Source organism: Bos taurus, chromosome 1 (assembly GCF_002263795.3).
Source record: "Bos taurus isolate L1 Dominette 01449 registration number 42190680 breed Hereford chromosome 1, ARS-UCD2.0, whole genome shotgun sequence".
Taxonomy (NCBI): Eukaryota; Metazoa; Chordata; class Mammalia; order Artiodactyla; family Bovidae; genus Bos; species Bos taurus.
This window is the reverse complement of record NC_037328.1, coordinates 22,183,972-22,199,914: the sequence shown is the minus strand read 5'-3', so window position 1 is coordinate 22,199,914 and position 15,943 is coordinate 22,183,972. Positions and strand designations below refer to the sequence as shown.

The 15,943-nt window shown below is 38.1% G+C and overlaps 2 protein-coding genes across 7 annotated transcripts in view; both read right to left on the bottom strand.

Annotated features, from left to right (window-relative positions):
• The window catches only part of LOC107132175 (LINE-1 retrotransposable element ORF2 protein), a 183,961-nt gene that overhangs the window by 99,046 nt on the left and 68,972 nt on the right, over positions 1–15,943 (bottom strand). The gene's annotated exons all lie outside the window — the stretch shown is intronic.
• On the bottom strand, positions 3,198–10,199 carry NRIP1 (nuclear receptor interacting protein 1). The gene has a single exon (XM_024993846.2). The coding sequence runs from the start codon at positions 10,098–10,100 to the stop codon at positions 6,630–6,632; it is 3,471 nt and encodes a 1,156-aa protein (XP_024849614.1). The 5' UTR covers positions 10,101–10,199; the 3' UTR covers positions 3,198–6,629.

Genomic DNA, 15,943 nt, shown 5'->3' with positions numbered 1-15,943 from the left:
AACAGGTAATTATACCTACATTGGTAAAATTGCCTAAGTTCCCTTCCGATTCTCAAAAACCAGCTCTTCCTGTCAGGAATTTCTCAGCTGATAGAATCCAGATTAGACAGAATGCTTGGCTTGGCCTATGGAGATCATGAGCCTTAGGGCTAGAGGTGGCCTAGAAGACTGGGCATTGCTTCAGGGAAACACATGAAGCTCTTTGGCCAAAACTTTGGCCACCCGACGCAAAGAGCGAACTCATTGGAAAAGACCATGATGTTGGGAAAGACTGAAGGCAAAAGAAGAGGTGGCCGAGGATGAGGTGGTTGGATGGCATCATTGACTTGACGACATGAATCTGAACAAACTCAGGAAGATAGTGGAGGACAGAGGAGCCTGGCATGCTGCAGTCTACGGGGCTGCAGAGTCAGACACGCCTTAGCGACTGAACAACAAACTACCTTGTTGTAACTACTCTTTTTCCCAGTCCAGGGCAGGGGAGGCAGCTTTACATTTTTTGTGTGAGGAGAAATCACTTTTCATTGATTCATTGACTGAGCATACATTTACCGAGTAACTGCTTTATATTAGGATTTGAACACACTTCACACTTCTTGCCTTTTACACAAGCAGTCTGAAGAACACATTGCCTGGTGGAATCACGGAAGGTTCTTTGAAAAGGTAGGTTTTAAAGATAAATACAAGTTTACAAGACTAAGGATGGGGAGAAGAGGGCAAAGAGAGGAGGTATTTTAGGCAGAGAATGTCAAATGGTTTAAGGTGCTGATGCAAAGTAGGCAGATGTGCTCAAGAAATTGAATTCTTATTGAGAAGGTTTGAACACTGTAATGACTGGTGGTGATGGGAAGAGAGGTGCTTAATTGTGGGAGAATGAGTTGAAACTGTGAACATGCAGACAGGGTCAGAAGTCAAGGGGCACCCAACAAGATGCAGAAAGGCTCGAGGGCACATCCAATTGGGTGTCTCTGAGTCTTGGAAGAATTTGCAGGTTGCGGGAAGATTGGCTCCAATGACAGCCAGAGACAACCCTTCTAGTCCTGGGAGAAATCTGCAGTTTTCTAATTACAAGAAAAGTCATCTCACGGTTCTGAGGCTCCCCCTCACAGCACAGTGGTAAAGAATCTGCCTGCAATGCAGGAGACGTAAGAGATGTAGGTTTGATTCCTGGGTCTGGAAGATCCCCTGAAGTAGAAAATGGCAACCCATTCCACTATTCTTGCCTGGAAAATCCCATGGACAGAGGAGCCTGGTGGACTGTAGCCCATGTGGGCATGTAGTCCATGGAGTCACAAAGAGTTGGGCATGACTTAGCGACCTAACAACATCTCACTGTTTTATCCTTAAATGACCGTTTCGTATCAGTTAGCTAGGGAAAAACACAATCTCAGACAACATACCGACACTGAAGGTCTACTCCTGGGCCCCACTGGTGTTCAAAAACTACAGGCCATGAAACCCAAGCAATATTAGGCCACTTCCTTTTCCAGATGTGACCTCAGAGGTGAATGCAATATCAGCAAAAAGAGCCAAATGGATAGCCTAAAAGGATCATAAATTTTTCTTACAAGTTCAAAGCACTTACCTCAAGAAGTTTAGTAAAAACAAAGACTGGAAAACAGAAGGTTCTCTAGGTCTTTGTCAGTAAGAACATAAAAAGCTGTTTAGAATGCCTGAGAAACCCTCTTCTGACTACAGTCTACTATTTTAAAATTTGACTGTTGTTCAAAAGGCTTATGTATTTACTTTTAGATGCTCAAATAAGGGCATCAGCACTTCTCCAGGACTAGTTGATGGGATTTGAATTTTATTTCCAATTATTCTGCTACCAACTAAAGAGTACATTAACTCTGGTTTTTTAGAGCAGGGGTCTTGAACTTACCTATGGAGATGGAATTTTTAGTATGCTGTAAACATTATTATGCCAACCAATTTGAGAAATCTAGTAGTGAATTAATGCTAAATGAGGTCAACAGATTTCCTCCACCAAGCATTAAAAGGTGCTAGTGTCAGATACTTCTTAAGCTTGATGGAATAAACGAAAAATGGCATGCTTAACATTTAAAACCTATTTTCTATTACCAAATGGGTCATTTGGTGACAGCAGTGGTAGGGAAAAAAGAAAAAGAACTTTTTCAAAATTATTTCTTTGTAAAGCAGAGTTCTACATTAAGAAGCTTGAAATAGAACTTGGCATAGTGTGGGTGATCATAATTTGATTAGATTATTAAAAGTCATTCGCACTAATTTATAGTCAGGAAGAATTACTAACTGGGGTGGTTTTTATTACATGATGTACTTATTATGCCTTTTCACTGTTTAAATCAATAAACAAAACATGGCTATGCATCTCTGGTTCTGATGACAGTGTCTGTACAGACAGCAGGGCATAACTTTTCAACATTTTAATTATGTAGACCGGTTATATGTATTTCCATTGCTTGGATATTATTTTAGACAATGTTTATAAACTTGTTAGGGAGGAGCTGCAAAATTTTCAGATTTTAATTTGAAATTTTAATAGGCCTATTTTAGTGTCAGAAAATACAGATTCATCTCTGGGAAAATTATTATTAATGTATTTGTAAAAGTAACTTCCCTCCCCCAAGGTCATCCATTCACAAGTATAGAGGTTTTTCCCCTTTTTCTAAATAAACTGATGTCTATTACTTACTATGCACATACATTGCTTATCACTCTCAACTCATTACCTATATACATATATTAACAGCATATAGTTATTTGATATATACATGTGTACATACACATATTCATTTTTGCAAAATGTTTGAAGACTTTTATTTAGAAAAAATTTAATGCCCATTGAAACTTGGATAAAAACCTAGTAACATCTTATCTTACAACAAGTTTGTATCAAATCAACTTTATTTTTGAATACTGTACAAGTTTTTCCCACTTTAAAAATCCATGATGACCATCCAGTTACACAAGAAACAGAACCAAGGGTGGGTAGGCTAGGCTGTGAGCCGATGGTCTTCCGAGCTATGCTTCCACTGCCCTGTCTCACATTAACTCTAAGACCATCTTCTTTTTTTTTTTTTCTTTATCTTTCCAAGAATGGCAAAGCATTCTTGAAGACTTGCTATTCTCATGACCAGAGACTTTTTATGTTTACGAAAAATCTGAAAATCAGAGAGAGCCCAAAAAGTAACAATCATTTCAAACCAGAGACCATGAATTTTTTCCTTCATTTATTCAAAGTCACTGCAGGAAGTAAACACTAAAGATTAAAAAACAAAACAAAAAAATTCACACTGCAGTATGTACAATTTCATGACATCACATGAAGAAATTAAATTTCTAATAAAAATGACAAATTATATTACTGAGCAGATTGCATCAAAACTGGTTGTGTAAACCCCAGAATTCATACCATGAATGGTAGTGTGCCTGTATTCCAGTATACTGGAACACTCCTGGTATATGTTTCCAACGGGATTAAAAAATTCATGAAAGTAGTTGTGTGAACTCTTTACTTTGAAAAGTGGTTGACTTGATTTAAAAAGTTTTAAGACCCTTGGATTCAAAGCATTCTTCCACAAAGCTTAAACCACAGAAGTCGTGTCCAGAAATGGAATACTGTTATGTTGGGATGAACATCTGATCTGACTTGTTAAGACATTTTACCAAATGCACAGATGCACAGGGTCCCCCATGCACTTTTCATGCAGCAGGTAATCACAACTTAAATAAAAGGCTTATTCTATACATTTGTCCAGACTTGCAACTGTATACATACATGCACAATTTTTAAACCTGTCCGATTATATTTACACTTGTACATGGAATATACAGAAACCAAAGAGATTAAAAGGCTTTTCTGTTGTATTAGAACAATACAAAATATGTATTTTTTCATTAAGGAAATCACTATTTACATCACCTTTAAAAACCAATTTTAACATCTTCATGTAACAAGTCAATATATATATATACATATTATATATATATATATATATAAAATATATACTCTCACCAGTTTACTCTTCTGTAAGATGCAGCAGAGAGCAAACAGGTAACGCTACCTTACTGATGTCAATGAGAGCTGTAGTACCCTTTCACAAGTGACTTTGTTGGGAAGAAATTGTCTAGATATCTAAAATAGTCCTTGAAAATGTGTGTATGTGCATCCTTGCATCTACATATGCATAAACGAAGTGCATTTAGGGATGTATGCCCTTTCTCGGCACTCTTCTTTAAGATCATACTAAACTCACATCGGGGACACGCTCTAGTATCAGAACAGCCTTCTCATGGTCAGGTTTATCTATACACGACATACCTTCATTTCTTTGCTGACAATATCCACCACCAAAAAACAACCAACCAACCAACCAAAGGAATGAAAAAAAAAAAAAAAAAAAACAGTGTTGGCCCTTGATCTTCTTTTTCCTGACCTAAACTTCACTCCCTTGTAAAAGCCCATTTTCCCCTAACCAAGGGGGAACACTGGTAATTTTTCTAGCATACTTCTAAGGCTCTAGAACTTTCATAATGGCAGGAAAAAAAAATGACTTGTTTAAAAGCTTATATAGTGTAGACAGTAAGACTGTCACAGAATAAAGATGGGATGCAGATGAATATCTTCACTGGCCAGTGGAATTTTCATGACATAGCATAATATTCACTCCTATTATTTTTTAATATATTCAGTAACTATTTACAAATCATTCTGAGAAAAAAATAATCATTTAGGGTTTTAGATCATATTAGGAAATAACGCCCATTTTTAATATAAAAATCTTAGAAACAACTTCAAGTAGAACAATTTCAAATGGATTTCCTTCTAATTAATAGTTGATTATATAACAGTTTTTTGGTAGGTCAGTTGCTACCTGGGTTCACAATTAAAACCAAATCTAACTGGTGAATGAACTGTGGATGCTAAAAAATGAACTGAAAAACATGGATGTGTTTCAAGACAGAAACCCCATGTGGTTCAATAATAAATTAAGTTCTTCTAAGAAAACATCAATGTTTACTTTTAATCACTATTTTAAAATAACAGATCTGATGGAGTGACTGTGTACAACTCTGCCGTGTATATGTGCCCTTTACTTTTTTGTTTAAGCAATCTGAGTTTAGTGCCTTTCTTGGGTGTGAAATATATATTTTCATCTTTGTCAGCACTGTTCTTAGGACAATGGTTTTCACAGAAGTTAAGGATGTATTCAGGAGGAGTTGCCAAACCATCCTGGAATCACCTGAGTTTGGTAAGTGGCCCTATTATTCCATCCCTAAGGCTAATTAAGTAGATGTTACTCATTAGAACACACAAGTAATCACATATTTTTCCTGAGATGTTGAGCCAGATATGAAAGTTGTCCCCTCCACCCAATTTTTTTTTTTGTCATAAAAAGGATTCGGAACCCGATTTCCAAAGACATAACAGTAATAATATGAAGTACAATATTGCAAATTTTGAGTTGACGTGTGACTATATTGGGGAAAATATAGGCATCAAATAGTTTGTTTACAATCCTGTTTTCTGAGAAAAGTCATAAGCAGTGGTTTCAATTTTCAAAATCCAAATTTCAGTGTGCAGAAGAAACACCTAGGGAGTGTATTAAGATGCAGAAGGAAGACTCCCAGGTCCACTCAGTAGAGAATTCTTGTTCGGTAGGTCGGAGCTGCTGCCTGGGAATCTGCATTTTAAATCAAGTGCTCTGGATGGTGCTAACGCAGGTGGTCTGAGTCCAGCTTTAAGAAACCCTGGTCGTCAGACTCACAGGTACCACAGAAATGGTGAGAAGTGGCTTTTATAAGACATGGTGAAAACTGTCCAAAGAAAAGCCATTTTGCTTGTTAAAAACAACTTATTTCAGTTATTTAGGAAACCATCTGAAGATAAATGTTAACCTTCCTAATTCTGTAAAAGGACGAATATTAATTTAGTAAAGTAGTTAAAATACAAAAATGGAAATCTGCCTTTTTTTAAGATCTATCAAACTTCCACCAATTGTAATCAATTTTTACCAAGTAGTACAAGGTTTAAAGAAATACACAATATTGAAAAGGATTGGGGAAGGGAAGACACATTGAGGAATCACAAAACCCCTTTCAAGAGTCAAAAATAATTTTCTTTTTAGCAAAAGTGAAAAATGTAAGCATATATTTTTCTAATTTGTTTTGGAATTGAATGAGAAATGAAACAGCACTAGGTTTTTTAATTCAATAATTACCCTTTAAAGAGTTATTATTTAATACTGTGGACTTTAAAAAACGTGTTATGTAGGTTGCTTCTGAAAAGCAAAATCAAGTACACTAATAAAGGCAGCAATGCATTAATCTGCTGGATGGAGATTTATATTTTAATTTATGCCTATTATCTGTGATTAAAAAAAGAATTATCATTCATGGGCTACTCACAGTTGTTGTCTGATGCATACAGAAGGTGTCAACCAACCAATTGCTAGTTCAGCAGCTTCCTCATGACATTTAACATGAAGCAAAAAGTAGTCTGCATATTTAAACATCACCATTAACCAATACTTTTCAAAATGAAAAAGTTTCAATTATACCATGCTTTTCTCAAATCATGCGCTTATTTATACAGATCTCAAGTTCATTAGTTTTAAAAAGATCCAAAGTTGGATGGCAGGTCCATTTTATTCTGATTCCTTTTTTATTGTTAGCATGTTTCCCAGAAGTCCATAAACTTCTCCGTTTGCGCTGTGTGGGCGAGAAGCATTATTTCCCATATGGCTATTATAAGTGCTCCTTAAATTAAAGAAAGAAGCTTTAGTTTCTGCAGGAGGAAGTAACTCTTCTTTGATTGTAACCTGTGAGATACTTTCAGCAGATGAAGGCTCCCTCCATATGTCCCTGTCCTGTGTTTCTCGACTGGTAACAGAACTGCCTCCTTTCTGGAGCATGTAATAGAGTATTGGGTTAGTTTTGGTCAGTCTCGGAGAGTCTTTCTCATACTCATTCTTGTCCACATCTGTGATAACCCACTTAATGGGTCCCTTCTCACTGGGCATGGAACACCCATTCACAAGCCCAGCTTCTGGTCTAGACCCTGTGCAGCCCAAGTGCTCAGGGAAAGGAGGACTCCGGGGGGCCTTTCCGACACCTGGGTATGGAAATGTCCTGCTGACCATGCAACTGCCGGGCTGAGTGGCACCGCACATCAGTCCGTTTAGAGAAGCAATGCTGAATTCAGGCTTGCTGTTGGTCACACTGTTTCTGTGTCCTTTCTTTTTACTGTCAGCCACAGAGTTACTCCTGTGCTGAGACAAATCTCTCACACAGTTTTCTGAGAGAAGCAGCTGTTTCAGGACATTGAAGCTTTTGCTCTCTCTGGTCCAATTCCTGGGTTCACTTTCGCTGGCTGAACCATGACTGGCAGGATGCTTAAACTCAAGATCACTTCTGCTAAGTTTCAGCTCTTGCTGGTTAAGCAAGGACCCGTACAGCACCTCCGGAGCACTGTGACTGTTTGCAGCATCGACTATGTTATTTTTCATCTTTTTAAAGGGGTTTTCTAACGGCTCGGTGTAAAGCTTCCTTTTCTTAGGGACCATGCAAAGGTTCTTCGATTCTACAAGTGTCAGTTCACTATTTCTGTGACTGCTGTCCAGCTCATCAGCCAGGTGACTGTCCTGATTTTGTCTCAGCAATCGACTCAGCAGACCATTCTTTGAGAAAGAAAAATCCTGAGGTGAGCCAGGCTCTGGTTTCAAGTCCTCGGATGTTGGTAAGGCAGGTGCACTTCTCTGCATGGGAGGGGCCATCCCTAAGAAGGGGGCTCCCGGAGCCTCATGGCTCAAGTGCGTGCCCGTGGCATGCGGATGCAAGTCATCACAAGGCTCAGATTTTATTTTCACCATCAATATTTGTTCACTTAAAGCTCTATCTGTATGTTCCTGAGTGCTCTCATCTCTTAAGGGCATCTTCTCTTTCTTTTCAGTCTTCCCTTTGTTGGGATTTCCCAGCAGTAACTGGAGGACGGTGCGCCTTTCAAGCAGATTTTCTATTTCAGACCCAGAAAGTCCTGGTTCAGGACCTATTGTGTGACTGCCGAATGCTTTCTTCTCTTCAACTGCACTTGTTTTATTGGCTAGCAGAGGGCTATTCAGTCTATCAATCATACCTGGAGGTTTATCTGTGTTTACACTCAGCAGCTGTTTACTGGGTCTCTGCTCTTCCCCTGACACGGAAGACTGCATTCCACATTGCGCTAAATTTTGTAACAGTTTACTGGCACTGAACGTGGCCGAGTTTTGTGCACCTTCATTGTGGATGGCTTTCTCCCCCTGCGATTCTTTGCTTTTTGTAAGGTCCATCAGGTGGTTCGAGGCGGTATTCGCTGGCTTTTCAGGCTGGGGACCACAGGCATATGGTGGGGAATTCCATTTGATGACCAGAGAGTGTTGGGAAAGGTTGATGGGAGAGTCGGCTTTGGTGGATGCAAGCAATGGAGGAGTGCTCACGGGAGTAGTCCTGTTGGTGCTGGGGCTTTCTATTACAGACGTCCGGGTGTAATTCTGTGTGCTGAACTTTGTCTCATCGCTGTGTGCTTCCTGAGGGCTGCCGTTTCTTTCCATGTTTTCTTCATTCTTATGGCCAAGCAGCAACTGAAGAAGGGTTACTTTCTGGTGCGAATTTAGCTTAGAATTCTTTGAGGTATCTTGATCTTCTTTGACGTCAACTTCGGGGACTTTTGGATCCCAAGTGTTTAGCAAGGACTGAGTTAAGTTATCCAGAGAAACAGGCTGGTCGGGTTCGGGTTTTTCTATCCGGTGTTTGCAAGACAAGTCTATGGGAACACAGTTGGAGTAAGAACTTTCATCGCCACTGCTCTCATCGGTGAAACTAGGATTGGGATCTGAGTAGTCATCAATAGTCGTAGGTGTGCTGCTCTCCTCAAAAATGCTTCCTCTCTCACTGTGACTGTGTCCGTTCATCGGCTTAGGTATGGTCTGGCTTTTAAGAAGATGTAAAAGCAAACTGTTATTAGCAGCCTGTTTTATATTGTTTCTTTCCAGGGAGTTCTTATAGCCTGCATTTTTGGGGGAAGAAGGGACAATACCCACTGGATTCTGAAATGCTGTACTTTTGCTAGCCATTAGTTTGTTTGATGATGTTCTTGCCTGACCATTAAGATGGCCTGATATGCCTTTTGAGAGCTGGAAACTGCCCATGTCCTTCTGGCCATTTTCTTGTAATCTGGCCATGGCAGCAAGTCTTTCGCTTGCTGCCTGATTTGCATTTTGTGTCTTTAAAGCATGTTCTCGAGAATACTGCTGTAAATGGGCTTCACTGGAGAGAAGTAGTGCTAGTTGGCTACAGGCAACACTGGGTTTGGGTGAAGTGGCAGGACTAGCCCTTTTCTCCACCATGCTTGCGACAGCCTGTAATCTTGCAGCACATGACAAGGGTTCGCTCACGACCTTTGTTCCGCTCTGCCCAACGTGATGAGGTGACTCTATGAACCTGTCTCTGATAAGGGTTTTCGTGACATCAGGGATGCTGGTATCGGGCTTTTGATCTTTAGCCTTGCTTTTCTTCAACAGAGTTTTTAAGTGACTTGATGCAACCCCATAGCACCTTAAATCTTTCTCCACTTTTAAAGAATTATGACTCAGGGCGTATCCTTGCTCCTTGAGGCTCTGCCTGATTTGTTGTGACAGGGCAACAGTCTGCAGCCTAGAGCTGAAAGACTGAAGCAGAGAGGCCAGTACCTTGCTGTCCTGTTTGCCTTTAGGCGCACTGTCAGCCATGCCAGCCAGCAGAGCCTCCTTCTTTACGTTTAAATTTACGATGGAATCAGACAGCCTCTTCCGCTTTGCTGCGTTCCAGTCCTCAGAAGACTGCAAGAGTCTGGCTTTTTTGAGGTGCAGCATGCCAGATCCCTGATACGTGTGTGTGCTGAGAACTGGACCATTACGCTGACAGGTGGGAAACGCGCTACCAGAAATGTTAAAGTTCTGATCGTCTTCATTACGCCCGGCAGACGCTTTGTCGACGGCAGTACCTGACCCCTCTGCTGCCTGATGCATTAGTAATCCTTCTAGGTAAGTTAGAACAATAGAATCCTGGTGCACATCAGAGCCCAGCTCTTCTCCATGAGTCATGTTCAATAGAAGTGTTCACGAGGGCTTGGTTTCTATTCACTTTGAGGAATGGTTTTCTGCAGGGGAGTGAGATCTAACTTTAGTGAGTGACTGTTGGTTTATCACCTTCCACAGTAATTAGACAGAGGTATACGGTTCCATTCTGACCAGGATTACTGCTGGCTGGCAATGATGAGACAAAAGATAGGCAGGCTATGACGCAGTCTGACCTCAGAGCTGGCAACTCCCAAATAAGAAACAGCAGCAGAATTCCTCTACACACAGAGCTGAGGTGGCAAGCAGACAAAATCCTCAGTGAATATACTGCTTTTCCTTCTTCATCTTCTGTTCCCCAGTAAATGCAAATATCAGTGTTCTAAAAAATAAATAGAAAATAGTTAAGAAGATGAATTAGAATTATGCTATGATACCTATAGGCAAAAAAATACAGCACTTTTAAGTGTCTATGTGTGTGTGTGTGTGTGTGTGTGTATATATATATATATATATACACACATATATACAATATACATATGTATGCATTACAGAGCTTCCTTATTAATTTATTATCATTCCTATTAAATTGGAAATCTCTACTGGAAATCCTATGGATTAATCCATATTGTTAAAAATATCTAATCAGTTAGAGAAAATACTTTAATGTTCTGTAACTGTCTTACAAAGCCCACCAAGTTTTTGAATTTTCATAAACACTTTTCTGCAGTGGTATGAATGGCAAGTTTCTTCTACAGCACCACAGCTCTATGAGGGGCTGGAATGAGCTTCCTTTCATTACTAGGAGCTTTGGAAGGAACAAGAGAAGTGTGAAAAAAGGAAAAGAGATCCTTGTGATGTGGACTCATCAAATGAGTTTGATGTGGGGTTGAGCATCAAAAGAATTGGCGCTTTTGAACTGTGGTATTGCAGAAGACTCTTGAGAGTCTCTTGGACTGCAAGGAGATCCAACCAGTCCATCCTAAAGGAGATCAGTCTTGGGTGTTCATTGGAAGAACTGATGCTGAAGCTGAATACTTCCAGTACTCTGGCCACCTGATGTGACTCATTGGAAAAGACCCTGATGCTGGGAAATATTGAAGGCAGGAGGAGAAGGAGAGGACAGAAGATGAGATGGTTGGATGGCATCACTGACTCAATGGACATGAGTTTGAGTAAACTCCGGGAGTTGGTGATGGACAGGGAGGCCTGGCGTGCTGTGGTCCATGGGGTCACAGACAGCCAGACACGACTGAGCGACTGAATTGAACTCAATTAGGGTACTTGCAACATTTTTAGCTTAGAAAATATGATTGTGTTCTCAGTCCTGTCTTACTCTTTGCAAGCCCATGGACTGTATAGCCTGTCAGGCTCTTCTGTCCATGGAATGTTCCAGGCCAGAATACGGGAGTGGGTTGTCATTTCCTACTCCAGGGGATCTTCCTGACCCAGGGATCAAATCCACGTCTCTTGCATTGGTAAGTGGATTCTTTACCACTGAGCCACCCTGAAAGCCTTGTAACACATAAAAGACTATGTGTATACACTTTACCCTGTAGAAAATTGGACAGGAAACAAATTTAGGATAGAACTGAAGAGGAATAATTGCTTCTGGAAAACTCTAAGTGGTTACTTTTCATTAATTTCTTTGAAAAGAAAATTCTATAAACAGCACCGATCACATGAAGCAAGCAAGATCAAGAACTTTTCATAGAAACCTGTATTTTCAACATTTTAAGGTTAAAATAATTTGATTTAAAGCTAGTATTAACCTGGCATTTTCTTTTTGTGGAAAGGTAAGCACATTATTTTCGAATCACCAACATATGGCTGGCTTGCTTGATTTTATACATGTTACTTAACACTGCCAGGTGCTGCGCTCTACCTGAGTATAATCAACTACAAATAACTCAGCGTCAACACACATTTAAAAATTAGGTTTCTTTGGAGATTTACAAGCAACATATTTAGCAACTAGAATATTTTATAAAATGCTGTGATTCATTGCCTTGTCAGTGAACCTAATGGTTTATTTTTAACTTCAATAGCGATTTTATTAGAGCTTGTATACATGTCGTTTTTAAAATAGTCAACACTCTCTTCATAAACAAAATAAGGAAGAAACTTGACTTTGTATGGCAAATACTTAAGTGATTTCTGTGGAAAGGGAACAGAATCATCCAAAACATCTGGTTTATGGAAGGTAATAAGGACCAAACAAAGGGGGAGTAAAAGTACTGAGGGGCAGAAGAAAACAGGAAAAAACAAAAACAAAAACAAATGAAGGATTCACAAATTTTGCAACTCTCAAAAGCTTTAGAAGGAAAAATTTAGTTTAGAAACTAACATATTAATATATTAATACCTTCTTTAAGCATTAGGTTGGTAGCAATGACAGGCAAAATGAAGATTTCTTTAAGGAACACTGAAAATACATACATATTTATATATGTGAATGGGGTAAAATAAAAAACTACCCATTGATGAATTAGAAGCTGGATGAAGAACATCTGTTTTAACTTAGTTGCCATCTGTATAGTGTGATTCCATTAAATTTTTAGAAAAATATTTTCTGGTTTTAACAAAAAAATTAGTGTAACACTTACTATGCCAAGAAATGACTTAATTTTGATTTTAGAACTATCATTCTAAATCAAAATCAGCTCTTTATAATTTTAACAAATTCATTTAACCTTCAGTATACCAAGAATAATAGTCATCACCGTTTACTGTCTGGGTCCAATGAACATTTAATTACTATTTAAGTCAGTTTGTGAATAATTTACAGGACAATGAAAAACAACTTCACTAGAATTTTTCATGAGAATTTACAGAGAGCAAATCCAATTCTTAATATCTGTATTTTCCTGGTTTTGAAGGACAACATATCTGAAATGGGCAAGGCAGTTTGGAACTGATAGCTTAACTACTGTCACGCATGAACCTGTAAGTACCTTGTAAATACCGATTCTAGATTTCAAAAACATGTCTAAAAGGTTCTAGACTTCTTTTTGTATTTGTATCAATATAATTCACAATGTGTTAACTTTGGAAACTTTGACAACTCAAAAGTATGCTGAGGACAGGAGGACAGATATCTTCCTTGTTACAGAATTGCAAAATATTTTTTATTTTCAGATTTATTAATACCAATTATATCATTTCCATGTCATTTATTTTCTTCCAATTTCTTTTATTACACATCAGCCTTGTGTACTTGTCAACTTCTGAACTGTTTCAAAATATGTGGGTGTGTCAGCACCATAAAAGCAAGCCAGGGCAGGTGAGGTTCCTGTCACAAAATACTGAGTGATGAAGTCCTTGCTATTAAGCAACTAACTTAATACTGTAGGAGGAAAATACTGTATTTCCTTTTTGCTTTAGAACTATACTGTTATAGCGACTAGGTGAAGTGTTGGATATGTTAACTAATCTTACTTTGGTAATCATGTGCATAGCAAATCACATTATACCCCTTATAAAGTGTGATATATCAATTATATATTAAGCTGGGGGAGAAAAGAACTATACTGTTCACTCACTGACCCTTAGGTTTGAGAAAATTCATCTAGGATGCTGTCATCTGAAGACAGTGGTTGGAGATGTTGCTTATACACTCAATGTCACCATCATCAGTTGTGTCTGGAATGTTACTATCAGTCTCTGCATTCATCCACTAATTCATCTAATTGAAGCATCTTCGTAGGCCAACTTTCTTCTCTTTAACATTGGGGACAGAAAATAGAAAATACTGAATTCTCTACTATATTTGCTAAAAATTCAAAACAAAAAAAAAACCAAAGATAGTCTCCAGACATTTTCTTTTTACATTCTTGTAAGATAATACAGTATTAATGGGCTATGCTATTAAAAAGTTGAAGATAATACAATAAAGATGACATTTCACTACTGCATTATCCTTTTAGGCACTTTCATTAAGTTCCTTTGGCTTATTATTTTAGTCTTTATATCCCACAGTTGGAAACAAATGATGAATTAATTTCCATAATCATAAAAGGTCAAAATGATGAAAGATGCATAGGAAAAAAACAATCATTAAGATTCCTTAGTATATGTTCGATTTATAAAAAGTTCTGATGAAAAGTGAAAGTTAAGTCACTTAGTTGTGTCGCGACTCTTTGCGGCCCCATGGACTGTAGCCCACCAGGCTCCTCCATCCATGGGATTCTCCAGGCAAGAATACTGGAGTGGGTTGCTATTGCCTTCTCCAGGGGATCTTCCCGACCTATGGATTGAACCCATGTCTCCCGCATTGCAGGCAGACGCTTTAACCTCTGAGCCACCAGGGAAGCCACATCAAAAGTTCTGATAGACACATGTTAATAGCAAGATACAATGTTTTTTCCTATTAAAAAACACATTCAGTGAAACTTTAAAAAAGAATAAAAGTCATGTAAAACAATCCTTCCCACCAAACAACTTCAAACTAAAACTGGGTCCAAAGAACCCTGATAGTATACCAAGGATTAATACATTTCAAGATAATTTAATAAAATTCATGTATAACCATTTACAGTATTAAAATTATAAATGAAATCTTTCTCTTATTAATTTAAAATTGTTTATAACCATAAAAAATCTCTTAAAAATTGAGATTTTACTCAATGTTCACTAGCATACAGTAAAACAATTATTGTCGTGGCAGGACATAATTAAAAAATAATAATAAAATCAAACTAAACCATAAAAGAATTCCATGGAATCTTGGCCCTATGCATAGATAAATTTTTGTTTAGAGTTTTAATAGACAAAAGACAGTTGTAAATAATATGCACAGTAACAATTCCCAACTAGGTGTACTATTGATTCTCTGAAATAAAATATTTCCACTGAAGCACCGGTTTACATTTTCCATTTGAAAATTAAGCAAAGGGAAAGTTCACTGAATTTTTAAACACTTTTAAAAATGGTAAAATCCAAGTAAAAAGATTTTATTTTTATAAATGAAGAATAGTCTTTCTCTAGCTGTTTTTAAGGAAGGGATTCAGTATCTCATTTGCAATCAAATTCTCCATTAAAAACACATTTCAACGATTAACACCTATGAAGTCACTTCGTATCTATTTAAATGATATCTAATGAATACCTCATGACTTCCAACTGTTTTCATGAAATCTCCTCCAATTTCTTCTGCATTATCAAGTGACACCTCTTTGAGTATTGAATTTAAAGGTATTTCTGCAATGCCACTTTAATGAGCACTTGGATTCTTGGCTCAGGTTCCTGGAAATGCAGAAGGAATTGAAAGGCTACTCCTATTGGGTAATATTACCTAAATTTCACTGTAGATGATTTTGGCGATGAAATTTATACAAAAGGAAAGACAAACAGTAAGATGTTTCAGTAAGCATTAGAAGAAAAATATGTAAGTATTAAGACAATTGCAAAGCCCTAATTATTGAAACTTTTTATTTAAACAATAAAAAATCCAGGTAAATGATTCAGAGAACTCTTGGTGTTCTCCAAGGTCAGACTTTGAAAGAAAGTTTTAACAGTTGAACAGGGGAAAAAAAAAAAAAAAAAAACACAAGAAAAGCTTATCAAGAAGTTGTAACTCCAAACATTTTATGCAAATAGATGACATTAGCTTTATAAACCAAGGGTCAATGAAAAGATCAGTTCAGTTCAGTTGCTCAGTCCGAATCTTTGGGACCCATGAATCACAGCACGCCAGGCCTCCCTGTCCATCACCAACTCCCAGAGTTCACTCAAACTCATGTCCCATCGAGTCGGTGATGCCATCCAGCCATCTCATCCTCTGTCATCCCATTCTCCTCCTGCCCCCAATCCCTCCCAGCATCAGAGTCTTTTCCAATGAGTCAACTCTTTGCATGAGGTGGCCAAAGTAC

Coding starts and splice junctions, on each gene's coding strand:
- NRIP1 (XM_024993846.2), bottom strand. CDS start 10,100: ATGACTCATGGAGAAGAGCTGGGCTCTGATGTGCACCAGGATTCTATT.